The sequence below is a fragment of the Cryptotermes secundus genome, unplaced genomic scaffold (genome assembly GCF_002891405.2).
Source record: "Cryptotermes secundus unplaced genomic scaffold, Csec_1.0 scaffold88, whole genome shotgun sequence".
Taxonomy (NCBI): domain Eukaryota; kingdom Metazoa; phylum Arthropoda; class Insecta; order Blattodea; family Kalotermitidae; genus Cryptotermes; species Cryptotermes secundus.
The window spans coordinates 207,993-223,186 of record NW_019724585.1 but is presented as its reverse complement, the minus strand read 5'-3'; the positions used below and the strand labels follow the sequence as shown (position 1 = coordinate 223,186).

The following is a 15,194-nucleotide window of genomic DNA, read 5'->3' as shown; positions in this document are numbered from 1 at the left end:
ATAAGAAATAAGTTAATAAGAAATTTATTTCTCAGCTTACCCGGGCACAATATACACTGTCAGCAGTGGCAACTGTCGAAGTTTCTTATGTGCTACCAGCAGTTTTCTTCTCATGCTTACTGCCTAGCTGCAGGGCCAGTTTCAAAGATGGCATTGCAGCAGGAGGCTTTCTGTGTGCTCTGTTTTGAGCTGTCCAAATTTGTGATTACAGTGCAGCACGAATTTCGTGCATGGTTTCAAAATGACGCACCACACAAGAATAACAAGGAGATGGTACCGACAGTTTGTAAAAAGTGGATGCTTGCGTAAAGGCAAGAGATAATTCCATCTCCCATACCCACAGCCTATTTCCCAAAGATTTATTATAATGTTATCCTACCATCTCAGCAAACTGCTGCTTTCCAAACAGTTTCACCACCAAAATTCAATATGTATTTCTTGTGGCCTTTGTTTGACCTGTGTTCTGTTTGATTTCACTTGTCTAAAAAATGTTAATTGACTGTTTAAATCATGAAGTTCCTTAATGCATAATTCCCTAAATTGCTTGTTTACTTCATATTAGATAAAAATATGTTCATAAGAATAGATTAAAAATACAATCAAAATATAACTTTATTACCAACAGACTTATACAAAGCAGTGGACACAGGCAGTTACAGTGACAAACTTTTAAAGAATGAAAATTCTGCCATTAATATCAGTTGCTGGAAATAACAGTATTATAACAATCTCAATATATGTAAAAATAAAGTAAAGCTATCCCTGTACGAGGCTGTGAAGGCCCATAGGGTTGTGAGACACTGAGGGTCCCACATTATCTAGACAATCATCTGAAAGATGGCAGTAAGGTTGTCAGCCTTATGCGCTGGCCGCCTTTACTCCCCAGGAAAATTATTTAATTAATTCCTGGTACTCATTTCTGTTAGAGGCTGAGTCGACCCCAGGGCCACAGTGCGGCCGGAAGGATTAGGTCAATTGAAAAAATCCAATGATCTCATCAGGACTTGAACCCGCGACCTTCCAGCTTGTAGCATAGTCCCTTAACCAACTACGCTACTGCATGCCCCCCATCCCAATATATAATATAGGTAAATATGTATTTGTGTATACTTGTTTTTTATGTTAAAACAGTACATTTCTTAACAAGAATTTTAAGGAGCATTCTTTGTAACATTTTTTCTCTAAAGTTTTAATGGGGAACAAGAATTTATGCATGGAATGTGATACTGTGCCAGTTCATTGTCTTGTCACTTCTCACTAATGGAATTCAGTTCATGCTGATCACTATAAATCCCAATCCTTAGCCGTCAGTTTATATGTGATCATATTTTCCTGAATAAAAGAAGTGTCACCTTATAATTACAAGTGAATGAAAATACAGTGGAACCCGCATTTTATATTCCACAGTTTTAAGATTTTCCTTCATTTAATGTTCAAATTCACTGCTGCCCAAAGAACGTTAAATGCAGGTTTCAATAGACATGATTAAGATGAATGTTTACCAGTAGCCCAGAGCACTCGCATGGTTACAGAATGGGCAGTGTTGCTCTCCATGGCATGGGCTGATGTAGATGGTTAACCCTTTCAAGCTCAGTTGTTACTATATATACCATTTGCTCTAACATACTAAAACTTTGCATTCTATCCACAGAGTGTATTAGTGTTTCATAGGATTGTTGCAATAAACAGCAATAGTTTCCCTAAACTACATTAACTGATTGGGCTTTGTAGCAGAGACGTAATGTGTTTCTTGCCAGGTATAAACTGAATTCTTGTATATTATTTAGAAAAATCTCAGTCTGAAAGGGCAAAATTAGATATGTTATGTCAAATTATACTGCATTAAATTGTGACTCTAAAAAATTTGTCTTGGTATTATAACTGGAAAACCAATACACTGCATGAATCCATAAAAATACAACTCACACCAAACATGTTTCTAATATACTACGTATCTTCAGTGAAACTTAGACATCCTTCACAGAGCTATAAATACGACTTTCTAACCCAAAGCACAAATGATTTCCATTATCTTAAATGCATCATATGAAATCATTTGTCTTTCTGCATAAAGTTGACAAGAAACTAATGTCTGTTAATTCTAAAATAACCTCAGGTATAGAGTCCTACTGCTGTCACAGTTTGCAGTGACCATATTCTGCTTTTGGATTAACATTTCCTTTTTTCTTTCTTTCTTTTTTTCTTTTTGTCCTGATTGATACACGTGTTTGTAGTTTAATAATACCGCCATATTTCCCATTTATGTGATATGATGTTTCTCTACAGTTTTTGTATATTTCTCTCTTTTGCTGTGTAATGGAACATATTCATTCATTCTCTTTTGATTTTAAAACATATTGCTTTTACATTAATTTAAATTTTTAGGAGGAGGATTGTGTTATATTCTGGTAAATACTAATCTGAAAAAATGTATTTGGACATTTATATGACAGTTTTTATCATATTAGACTAAATTTGCTTTGGTTGTTGAATTTCAGTAACAATTCTAAAACACCAAACTTCATCAATATCTGTTCATCCAGAGTAGAACAGCTACATAATTTAGCCATCAACTTTTCTGTAATTGAAGCAACTCATGAGCTCTTTGAGTAATACCTAGTAGAACCTGTTTCAATACACTGGTTCTGTTCTGATTTCCATCTATGACAATAACATTTGGTACTTGTTTGAAAACTTCATCACGATGTTTCTCATATTCAGGCCATATACACTGATCAAAGTAGCCTGGTACATCTGGAGGATCATATGGCCTGACACTTCGTCTTGCCCAGCATTGCTCTCTGGTGAGAGTTAAGAAGTACTTACAGTGGCACAAGTCAGCTATTTTCTTGTCATTGAAAATGAGAAATCCTTCGATAATGAGAATACGAACGCCCAATATTTGCTTGTCACCATGGCCATCTGCCATCTTTGTTTTTGATGATATGTTGTCAGTGTCTATTTCACATGTTGCCATTGATTGAGTGCCATCTGGTTTGAACTGTACCATATCTTCTGGTATTGCTCTGTGGCATCCAGTATTGATATTAAGAGCTGTTCCAATTTTATCACTTTCTGCATGGAGAGGTGACCCTGCCACCCTGTTAACAGCCTCTACTAAGCTGGTGATAGGTAAAACAGTTTTAGCACTGTCAGAGAAAAGACAGTTTTCAATAACAGCATGCATTTTTTCCATATCCAGGCTTGTCATGATTTCCCAATTAATATGGTTCAAGGCTGGGATCAGAGTATGTTGCTGGCTATCTACAGGCAGAAAGAAGTCATCCTGACATACCAAAAATGAACCAGGTAGTTGTTTATGCAGAGACTGTGCTACTGTTGATTTGCCACTGCATGTAGCACCTGACACCCCAACTATAAGCCACATATTTATCTTCAGTGTATTTCTAACGCACAGCTGTCTCATATATATATATATATATATATATACTCAAAAAAAGCTCTGAATTGTTCAATAAACCTCTCCTATTCTAACAGATAATATTACTTTCCTTTTTAAAATATACACTTATTATCCTGGTAGAAATATTTAAATGCTAAAGGAATGTACTTCAAACAGTGAGCATAATGAGCACAAACAAAAATATATTAAATTATTGATAATTCATTCACAGGGGAATGTCATATATCATAGATAAAATCACAGATGCTGCATTGATTAAACTTTATAAGAGAGTTCTTAACATGTCCATTCTCTCTTAGAGTGGGAAGAAAACTATTATATTGAATTTTAGAAACTACTTCTCACGTAGTCTCCTTAAACTAGTTGCATATTCTCTCAGTAACTCTTACAGTTTCTTAACAAATAAGTTGTTCTTTGTTGTGTTTGTTCAGAGATGCAGATTACAGTTTCATTCATGAGGATCTGTTGCACACTGGATAGGGCACACTGTGAACACAACCAAAGTACCAATGAAAGCCAGACCTATGGAAGCAGGAACTAACAGTGCATAACGAACAGGTGGGAACTGTTGATTGATGGCATGGTCAGAATCAGGAAAAGGTAGCATAATAACCCATGCTGTATAGTAGCAAAAGGAAAGACAGCTTATTATAATCAGTATATTACCTAATGCTGCATCACTCATTTGTGTCCTTTTATTTAACTTCAGGTAATATTTATATACTCATATTTTCCCCTAACAATTACCTCAAGATTTGTAATAAACTTCAGTTCATGTGGCAAGTTTCCTTGATAACAGAAATAAGAACTTTGAAGTCTTTCATTCAGTCCAAAATTTTCTTTCATAAGAATTAGTCACATCACTTGAAACAAAATCAGGACCTTTCATAAAAAGAAGCCTTTAATCTGATGCATTTTCAAAGCACAAATTTATTTTCCTTTATAATCTTCAAAACCATTCAGAGTACTTCAAAGTTTCTAAGCAGTGAAATCAGTAAAAGTCTTGAACTTGTGTGTTATGTAGACCTTATCTGTTGCGTAATTAATAACATAATTCCTTCATAAATATTCACATATCAACTGTATGGAATTGTGTAATTTATTTGAACACTGCCTGCTGAGTCATCTTTGTGCTGCAGAATACTGAGAACAATTCCACAAAGTTTAATTGATAAACATAACTCTCAGCATCTGTTCACAAAATATTCCTCTTAAAATTTCTTAACATCTTCAGTAAATGCTGTAGATTCTTCTTTTGGTACTATTTTCAGCACCTCCTTTTCTAATCACATGGTCACTAAGACATTTTTCATCACTCCTTTACCTGACCACTTCTACTGATGGCATGAGAGAAAGTAGCTGGAAAAATACTGCCAAAATATTAACATAAAGAATTATAAAGGTTGAAACAGAGTCCATCAATTTAAATGCTGTGAATTTCTGCTCAGAAAATCAAATTGCCCAAGGAAAGTGAGGAAATCTGTTCTTTTAAATAGAGAACTAAAAAGAGTTTTATTGCATTGATTTTTTGAAAGCAGTCTTTTGGGATGTGGCGCCATGTAGATACTTTGTTAACCGATGTTTCAGAGGAACCTATCGCCTCCACCTCCACCTACAGGGTAGAAGAAAAAAGAAGAAAATCCGCGAGCAAGGAACCAGTGTAAGCAGGTGCTAACAGACATCCATATAGAATTACAAAATTAACCCTTTCCACTCCCAAGTCAGTGAAAAATTAATTCACTGTGACAGAACAGAAGAATTATTTGTACTGTAAGAAAATTTCCAGCAGCACAGATCGGACTTGGACTAATAGAACACAATGAACACAGACACATTGGCAATGAGGTGGTATATGCTTCTGAAATAGTTATATGGTTAGAAGTGGTAAAAATTTGGAAACTAAATATAGCAGACTTACTGTCATATTCAGTAGAACTGACATCTGGATCTTTACATACAGCCTTTGAATCATGCAAGTTTCAATAATAAATTTGTTTAACCATCACATCTGTGAGCAGTGAAAATTTATCAAGTTTTTCTTGAGAAATTACAATGAATACCTGAATGGGAACATCAAAATGTATTTTAATGGCACTCAACTGAAACGTTGGAAAATTAAAGAATAAGTATGAATGACATGTTTCATGGAGGGCCTGAGGAAAATCATGAGAAACATGCTTGCTAGCTGGTTTCCCAATCAAGTTTTGAAATGGGATACAAAGGAAAACCGCCAACTATCACAATGAAACATTTGTTACTTTACCTATCAAATGATGTTGCTCTGTAAAAAAGTAAAGGTATCCCTGTAACAGGCCATGAAAGCCCATAGGGTTGTGAGACGTTGAGGATCCCACATTATCTAGACAATCAGCTCAAAGATGGCAGTAAGATTGTCAGCCTTACGCGCCGGCCACGCTGTACTCCCCAGGAAAATTATTTCTTTAATTCCTGGTACTCATTTCTGTTAGAGGCTGAGTGAACCCCAGGGCCATAGTGCGGCCGGAAGGATTAGGTCAATTGAAAAAAAATCCAATGACATTAGGATTGGAACCCGTGTGCCCCTGACGTTGCTCTGGCTGCTATTAATAATGATGGGTAACACCTACTTCTCTGGTAGTACATGGAGATTTAACACTAACATTACATTCCAACATTAGGCATGATCTTAAGCCAATTGTACCCACCTCCTCAGTTTTTCAAGTGGCTGAATCCATCAAAGTTTTTTTGTATATTTCACACCACCTCCATATGATCTGCATGTACAGCTTAACAACTTATATTTCACTGCTGGAACACCACCAGCTGATTTGTATAGATTACAGAATGTGATTATGTAGTATCCCTCATCTGCTCATCATACCCATTTGGTTTAAAAAAAAATATTTTTTTATGTTATTCTTTGAATTTTATGACATACAGATAAAACTACTATTAACTGCACTGTAAAGCAACAGTTTGATTTTGTGGATGTGATTTATCTGAATTTCTGATTAGCTGTTAAGTTCTTGAAGCTGTCAGAAAGAATGGGGAAAACTATGTGTATGTACCCTTGTGAAATATCCTTTTGTTCATAACGAATCCAACAGTAGAGTCACAAAAACCTTTTACATCTGGGTTTACAGATATATGAAAGTATAAAAAAAATATAAGTTAGGGAAAGGCAGAAAACTGGAAGTTGAAAATGATAAAATGTCATGTCTTATGAACTGTTTGTTTTAGCTTCCTTACAGAATATAGATAAACACATTCTTCCTGTGTTCAACTTCGATCTGAAATGTTCTAGTTCACAAATCTGGAAAACAGTCCCTGAATCCAGAAGATTCATGTTCTGATACTCATTTATGACATGCTGCTATATTCATTCCCACGTTTATCATCCTGTTGTGTGTGTCACTAATATGTAAATATGTCTGTTGATAAATAAGTTTAGTTTATTAGGATACTAAAGTGTTCATTCTCAATAGCATAACCATCACAACATCAGAATCAACTAAGTCATACCAAAACAAAAAGAACCAGAAACAAACTCCATTATGCTAAAAATATAGCGTATAAGAATGCGACACATGGCCATCAACTGTGTAACATCAATATCTACATAAGAGGACAAAGATTAGAAACATCCCTATTTCAACCACTGATACCAACAACATACACTCAGACAACACCCATGTCCCCATAAGGAAAAAATGGTGTGAAACATCACCACCTCCCCCCCCCACAAGAGAACTTATACATAATAAGACAATTTTTAGTAAAAAATAACAATATTTATACTTCTCCTACCTCAAACAAAATCACAACTACTCACACTTAAGTATTTTGCAAGTTTTCAAATTCTGAGGGATTAATATCAAAGTCTTTCATAGTTCTTTGCAGAATCCACCACTGTCCAAGGAACCCAATATCAACTATTCGTTTATGAAAAGTTAAAAACTTTGGTTCTAAGTATTCACAATGTGCTTGATAAAGCCCAGATGACTTATCATAATCACTGATCCACATAAAGTTAATGATCCCAAGACCAAGTGTCCGTATTACACCCTTGTTATAACACGTTTCAAGGAACTTGAGGTGACTAACAGCCTGTGGGTTACGAATTGGCTCTCCAACCAGTATCATTTCATTTGTATGAAAGAGGAATTTGTCACGAAAATTCTGTTCATCTGGATTGCTGTGTGCACAGTAAGCTATGAAAGCCAGCCCTGTAAAATGAAAAGAGACTGTTACAAAACTCTAAGACCTATATAGAATATCCACAAAATTGAACCTCTGGCTGTGAGAAGGCCTTTTTTTCTGGTGGAAAACAAGAGTACATGATATCTAGACTGGTTTTTCTCATAAAACACAAATAATAAAAAATCCACTGATAAGAGTGAAAGTTAAGAAATTCAACAGTCAATATACACCAGTACATATAGCTTCCATATGTGAAATTTAACACTGTCTTTTCACTTTATTAAAGGTTTATTTTTGTCAACTTGAAACATATCAAACCTCACCCACTTAAGAAGGCACCTTTCTGTAAAGGGGAAACAAACACTTAATCCGTTAACAGATATACATTTATTCCGGTTATTGGTTTGTGTAGAGAATATAGTTTGTGTGCGTCAGTTGTTAGTGCAAATTTTCTGACAGTACTTCAGTATCAAATGTTGATAGTTCAATAGTTCATGTGCAGCCTAAGGGCTTGTATACACTGAAATTTATCCAAGATTTCCTTTTAAAGACAAGTGAAGTAACAGTTCTTCACACTGCTCTCCTAAAAACCAGAAACATGTTTAGCATGCTTTGGGCCCAGCCAGCAATTGTACATAGCAATCCTTTACCTCCTTTCTCATCCCAAAGTAAACAGATACCACCAAAATGTGTGATTAGTCAGATTTAATTGTTTTTGTAACAAATTTGTATTGAAGTACTCACAAGTGATGTAGGCTGATTAATTTTGGATACAGATGGATGTCATATAATTCTAATTTCATGAAGCAGAGCCCGTCTTGAGAAGTTGCCAATTGTGCAGCCACTCAAGAACCTCCCAGCATTTTATGGAACCTGAAGGTTCGTCATCATGTTCACAAGAGCCCTCCACTGGTCCCTATCCTGAGCCACATCAATAAAGCCCATACCATCACATCCTATCTCTCTAAGATCCATTTTAATATTGTTCACCCACCTACAGCTTGGTCTTCCTAGTGGTCTCTTTCCTTCTGGCTTTTCCACCATATCCTGTATGCATTCCTCTTTTCCCTCAATTGTGCTACATTCCCTGCCCATCTCATCCTCCTTGACTTGATCATTCTAATTACACTTGGCAAAAGGTACAAGCTATGAAGCTCATTGTGCAGTTTCCCCCAGCCTCCCATCACTTCATCTCTCTTTGGTCCAAATATTCTTCTTAAACATCCTGTCTATTACCCTCTTAATGTCAGAAACAAAGTTTCACACCCATAGTACATTTAATGAACATGAAAAAGCTAACCATGAGCCCTGCTTAGACAGAAGACCCTCATGGAAAAAATTAAACTTCACAAAATATTCTTGATGGACTGATTCTAATTTTATTTCTATGACACTTTTCTGACTGCTCAATTTATGTAGTGTCAATGAAGAAGCAAGATATGGAAGAGTGGTCATGGTGGTAGCATAGAACTAAAAAAAAAAAACATAACACATCTCCATGAGGATGGCCAACTGCTGGGTTACAAATTCAACCTGGTACCTTCTGAATACACAGCTAACCACCTGACTGCACTGTCTGTGAGAATGTACAATATAAATTACATGATGTTAATCTAATCTAATCAGGATCAAACCACCCACACCAAACTATGAAGTGGCAGTACTTGGACTGCACTACTTTAGCTTCTTGTTCACTATGTCAGCATCACTCCTTAGACTGGTTCATTTTGCCTCAGTATGGCTCACTATCTTATTACATGCATAACATGCGAGGAGGTACCATTCAGTGTATCTCATAGATTATCATCATGTGCAGACAGTTTTTAAGAAGTGGAGTGGGTGGAAGTTAACACTCTGTGAATGACAATTTGCAAAAATAAAGCAAAGTACCATTCATGTACTATATATATACACCTTTCTGCAACATGAATGAAATATATCATTGTGTCACCTTTGTTCTGTCAATTTTATGCCACTGAAAAATTGTTTAAATGCTCTTAAATTCTGACAAGGCATCCCAGGGAACTGTTCCATGTGCTGATGCCCCCTTAAGCAGTAACTTTTCATGATAAAATGACTGTTACTAAATCAGGTTCCTAGAAGCTGGGTTAGAAAAAACTTACCACTACAAATAAGCAGAGCTTTTACTGGTTTCTGACGTGCACTTTCAACTGTTTCAACAGCAACCTCCTTGTAGTCTATGCATAGATTTTTCCAGTAGTTTGCTAGAAAAATTATGAAAAGGCATTTCAGTATTTTGAGAAAAATAAAACTAATACCACAGATCTTTGGAAAATCACATAAAAATTTGAAATACAACTATCTGGGTACTTCCAGCTGCATAATTACATTTTTACCACATATTCTAAAAGCCAGTACAAAATCAAACTTTCAAATTTACGAAAACATGGCTAATACAATGCATCTGAGAGCTTTGTGTCTCAGTTAATTGAAGCTCATCTGAAAGTGTGTTTACGTTGCTGAATCACCTCTATTAGAAATCTGGGAAGGGTGAAGCAACCCTAGCACCATTCCCCACCCCAGCTCGTCTAATTTGAATATTTGTTTTACTAGACCCAATACATGAACTCTAACCTACATCGTACAAAATTACAATGTAACTGCAACTCAATTGTGATTCTCAGGTACCCACGGCAGCGAATATTATGATTACGGTCTCCTGCAATGTGTTGACATGTCATATATCAAAGGCTGGGAAGAATCTACTGCCTCCATTTTCAGGATTCGTTTCTCCGAACCGTTGGTACATATACACCAGACTAGACGGTGTCACAACCCAGTGGTCAGAACTGTCACTGCTATATTACAATCCTAAGTAATAAATCAGTCAAAATGTAAGCGACTAAAAAAATAAACAAGCTATTTTCTCAAGATCAACAAGTGCACACTTTTAGGCTAGACCATCCCAGGGGTGAACATGACCATAAAGGCATTAGTTACAACCATTCAAGCCCACTTCAGACACTATCTACTATAACTGTTATGCTACTGAAATACACTTACCCCATTTTTCAATGAACGTGTCTCTGTACCTCTCTGGAAACTTAAACTCATATCTCATAATTCCAGTAGGCAAATATCTCTGAGTAACTTGGCGACCAATTTTACCCAACCATGCCATTGCTTAATTACCACGGTTCAGTTTTCTCATCACCTACCAAACCACCTACTACCACGGATCTCTCCTAAAATCCCTGCATTAGTAATTAGCGAGTGGGATACCAACATCTGTGCCATGTTCAGTTGGCTTTGCAACCAAGTGTACTGTAGCGTGTTTGGGCTACTGTGGACGCCGTTCGGATTGTTAATTGGTTCTATTATCAACCTACAAGTCATAACTATAATTAATTATAACACTCTTTCTGATTTACACAATTCACAATCGCTACATGCTAATCCTCTCACGACGAACTTTCCGTTGCTGTCACACTTACTTACTTACTTTTTTAGTTTTATTTAGTTATTTAGAGAGGGTGGGTTTCCCCATGCACCGCGACCAGTTTGATCTATTGTGCTTCCCTCTATGATATTCTACCAGTCTCTTTACCCTACCGATAAATGGTGCGTACCATCAGTCCCGCCGAGCAAGCGAGTTCGGCCACTTGCTTAGCGGTGTCTATAATGCTTCCCCCATCTATCAGAGGCCTTAGAGACTATAGTTGGGCGGGAAACGTCCTGGAATTTGGCTCAGTGATCCCCTTTGGAGATATGAGGTTCTTTAAAGTTACGACACGGGACACACAGCTTAAAGTCCCTCCCGGAGGACTTGTTCCCTGAATTTTTCCGCCCTTAAAAATTCGACGACCTCCGCCGGGTATTTGAACCCGCGTACCACGAGTCTTGAGGTGGGAACGTTACCTCTAGACTAAGGAGGCCGCTTACTTACTTACTTACTCATGGAGCTGAGCCCTTCTGGAGGAGCCGCCAATTCTGCAGCTACTCAAGAATTTCCCAGCAATTTATGGCACCCGAAAGTTCATTACCGTGTTCACAAGAGCCCTCCACTGGTCCCTATCCTGAGCCAGATCAATCCAAACAATACCATCTCATCCTATCTTTCTAAGATCCATTTTAATATTGTCCACCCACCTATCCCTTGGTCTTCCCTGTGGTCTCCTTTCTTCTGGCTTTCCCACCAATATCCTATACGCATTCCTCGTCTCCCCCACTCTTACAGTTTCTTAAACACTCAAATACTCCCGAATACTGACTGAGAACTGACGAACTCTTTAACTCCTTCGAGTGCATTCGAGTGACTGACCGACTTCTGTTCTGCCGAATACGCAAATCACAGCCAGTCAGTCAATCTCGGCGATCTTGGTGTCGAGCCCAATGTGGGCTCATGACCAGATATTTATTACTGTTTGACAGTTTAGGGCTTGTTATTGTGGGGCGCCCGCTCCGAAACGTCTGCAATCAAGCTATACAGAATTTACATCTGAGCAGACAGCAATCTTCATTCACGCTGATGCTTACGGATTTCCTTGATGTGTAAAGTCTTTCATTACCAAGAAATGGAGGTGCCACAACAGTTGCTTTCCTTCTTCTTCAGATTGTGGCACTTTTATATTTTAATGGGTAGATTCATAAGAGAGAAAACTAGAATGCCCTATCTGCTCCTTTATAGGAATTAACTTGTTTCTCATTTGTAGAAATGACTGCTTAGCCAAAAATTTGGTACATTGTTGTTATCACTTGTTATTTAGAATGTTGGCAACCTAGAGCACCTAGAGCACCTAGAGGAACCATAAAGCATAAAATTCTATGAAAGGTTGTAGAACGGAAAGTTGATATATTCTGACGGGATAAATTGGAATAATTTCTGTTGCATGAAGTTATAAAATTACCTTATGCATCCGATTTGAAATGTTATGATATAATGCAGATGAAAATAATTTCTTATTATCAATATGCGTGAGAATTCGATCCCTTCCGCTCGGAAAATGTCTCGCTGTCTTCACGTTTTCGATATTCCCATTGACGTCTGTTACAGTAGGCGTGGCTTGTAGCGCCGAAGCACCGAAGAGCTCGAAGACCGCCTAGGATTCATAGGAGCTTTAAAGCGGAGAAATTGTGTCGCGACGCATATTCGAAAAAGTAAAGAGAGTCTTTGTTGCTGAAGTGTTCTATGAGTATGTGACGGAGTAGTGCAGCGTAAGGAGTGTTCTGAAAAATAAGAGCCCCAGGCCCTGTGAAATGCACTGCCAGAGTTAAAATTAGAGCTGAGAATTATGGCGGGGAGAAGTCCACCAGTATTGTTGGTTACTGCAAATGTGGGTTCTATTTTTGAAGATGTGAGTATATACAGCTTCCCTGATTTGGGTGCATGTTTAGGGTAGTTAGCATTTGCTGCTGTTTCATTTTAGATAATTAATTATTTTTACATGTCTTAAGGTAAACAACTACAGTTGCTTGTATATGAAGGGAGGTCAGTTTTTTCGTCGGCTTATGAGCACTTTTAATGGTTCGCCTGATTTATTGTAGAGTTATTCGGATAGGCCTATATCCCTACTGAGTAATTTTTCTAAAATATTTGAATTTATTCATGACCATGTTTCCCATTATCTAAAATCTAAAATTAGCCCTTATCAGAACGGCTTTTCAAAAACTAAATCCACAAGTACCAATTTGGTAACTTACGTTGATATTATTTCCCCTATAGTCGGCTCCCAGAGGTGAGCTGATGCCATTTATTTTGATCAGAGCAATGCATCTGACCACATCTCACATTCTCTTGTTCTTCATAAACTTAATGCTATAGGAATTTCTAGTGGCTATGTAAACTGGTTTTGCAATGACTTATACAACCAGAAATCACAGGTCTGTGTGTCTGAGGTTCTTTCCTTGCCTTTTGAAGTTCTCTTCGGTGTTCCTCAGGGATCTGTCTTGGGACCCCTTTTCTTCAATATGTTTATTAATGACATATGTGATGCAGTTATCCACTCTAAGTGTCTACTATTTGCTGACGATATCAGAATATACCTAGCCATTAATTCTCCTCAGGACTGCTATCTGATTTATACGAGTATAATACTAGGAGGAAAGATGATCTTCATGTACAACAATGTAACACATCAGTTTTTAAGAAAAGTGTTATCAATATGGGCATTAAATTATATAATATACTTCCTTTGGAAGTTAAAAAGTCAAAGGGATGTAACGAATTTAAACATAAATTAAAATTATTTTTATTTGATCGTCCTTTCTATACATTGAATGAGTTTCTTCAACAGGGACATGAGAAAGCATAGCAAGGTTTTTTTAATTAACAAAAAAAGAGAAGAAAAGGGAATTGTAGTAGTTATTGTTATATTTTTAAAATTTTTAGTGATGTTGTAAGGCAAGTACAGTTTTATTTTTAGTCTAATACATTCTAGGATTTTAGAGCTCTTAACAATGATGTATTTAGTGAGTTGACTTGTTCAAGTGTTGCAGCTGTAACAGTATGAATGCAAATAAATATGAATATGAATATGAATCTATTTCAGTCTGACATTAACTCTGTACAAGGTTGGTGCATTGCTAATTGTATGAAACTCAACATCAGTAAAACTAAAGTTATATCCCCAGGAAAACCAATGTACTTATCTACAAATATAAACTTTGTCAATCGTCCATAGCCCAGACTGATTCTATAAAAGACCTCGGAGTGTTTATTGATGCTAAACTATATTTCCATGACCATGTAAATTATATTTTCTCTCACTGTGTTAAAGTGTTGGGTCTAGTTCGTAACATTACTTTCAATTTCTCATCTCTAGACTGTATGCTCAGATTGTACACTGCATTAGTTAGATCTAAGCTTGAATATGCATCTGTAGAGTGGAATTCGATTATGTCAACTGATGCCAACAAGCTGGAATGCATCCGGCAGAGGTTTGCGGCCCTTTGTTTTAATCATTTCTACCCTCAAGTCCATTACAGTTATTCTCTTGCTCCGGAGTAGTTAAAATTGCATACTTTACGTACTAGGAGACATCACCTCGATGCTCTCTTTCTTACTCAATTTTACTTTGGTTTGAAATTCTGCCCTTCTGTTCCTGAAATTGTTGGTCTCCAAGTTCCTGCTTGGTATATCAGAGACTTTGCTTTATTCAGTGTTTGCTCCTTATGTAAAAATTGGCCCTCTGCTAGATGTGCAGCAGCTGCTAATGTTGTTTACTGTTACGATTTTGCTTTGGAACAATTGAAATTGCACACCTTGCAAAAGAGGAGATATCATCTTGATGTGCTCTTCCTTATTCAGGTTTATCGTGGTTCTGTCCTTTGCCTTTCTGCTTTGGAAATTGTTGGCCTTTGGGTCCCTGTTCGATATATCTGAGACTTTCCTATGTTCAACGTCTGTTCTGTTAGTAAAAGTTGCGTTTCTGCTGCTAATGTTGTTTGTAGGGACGTTGACATCTTTGGACCAAAAACTCAGTTGATGAAACTTATATCTTATATTGAATTAATTAAACTATTATTATTATCATTATTTTTATTAATTTCATTATTATTATTATTATTGTATGCTGCTCTATTTGAAACTCAGATTCTCACATTGTGGCTTTGTCTGTGTATGTTTGCTTCT

At 36.8% G+C, this 15,194-nt stretch overlaps 3 protein-coding genes and 1 long non-coding RNA gene across 6 annotated transcripts in view; 2 read left to right on the top strand and 2 right to left on the bottom strand.

Moving 5' to 3' along the window:
• The first annotated feature begins 994 nt into the window (after window positions 1–994).
• LOC111862285 lies at window positions 995–5,779 on the top strand. The gene is made up of 3 exons (XR_002842399.2): window positions 995–1,088; window positions 3,856–3,982; window positions 5,012–5,779. It is a non-coding gene; the product is annotated as an uncharacterized LOC111862285 (long non-coding RNA).
• Window positions 1,960–5,030, bottom strand: LOC111862282 (nicotinamide riboside kinase 1). The gene is made up of 2 exons (XM_023847542.2): window positions 4,172–5,030; window positions 1,960–3,910 (listed from the first exon to the last, which is right to left on the bottom strand). Exon 2 carries the CDS (start codon window positions 3,425–3,427, stop codon window positions 2,570–2,572), a length of 858 nt encoding a protein of 285 aa, XP_023703310.1. The 5' UTR covers window positions 3,428–3,910; window positions 4,172–5,030; the 3' UTR covers window positions 1,960–2,569.
• A 1,058-nt stretch (window positions 5,780–6,837) lies between the features above and the next one.
• On the bottom strand, window positions 6,838–10,800 carry LOC111862283 (mitochondrial import inner membrane translocase subunit Tim29). Of its 3 annotated transcripts, none has more exons than XM_023847543.2 (3): window positions 10,628–10,800; window positions 9,727–9,828; window positions 6,838–7,629 (listed from the first exon to the last, which is right to left on the bottom strand). In XM_023847543.2, exons 1-3 carry the CDS (start codon window positions 10,743–10,745, stop codon window positions 7,238–7,240), a joined length of 612 nt encoding a protein of 203 aa, XP_023703311.1. In that variant the 5' UTR covers window positions 10,746–10,800; the 3' UTR covers window positions 6,838–7,237. The 3 variants fall into 3 exon arrangements, with proteins under 3 accessions (XP_023703311.1, XP_023703312.1, XP_023703313.1); XM_023847544.2 differs by lacking the exon at window positions 10,628–10,800 and adding an exon at window positions 10,203–10,536; XM_023847545.2 differs by lacking the exon at window positions 10,628–10,800 and adding an exon at window positions 10,257–10,534.
• Window positions 10,801–12,605: 1,805 nt separating this feature from the next.
• Window positions 12,606–15,194, top strand: part of LOC111862288 — a 60,042-nt gene continuing 57,453 nt past the window's right edge. Inside the window, exon 1 of the mRNA XM_023847553.2 lies at window positions 12,606–12,918. Coding sequence (XP_023703321.1) covers window positions 12,856–12,918 — 63 coding nt within the window. The 5' untranslated portion in view covers window positions 12,606–12,855. The remainder of the gene's footprint in view (window positions 12,919–15,194) is intronic.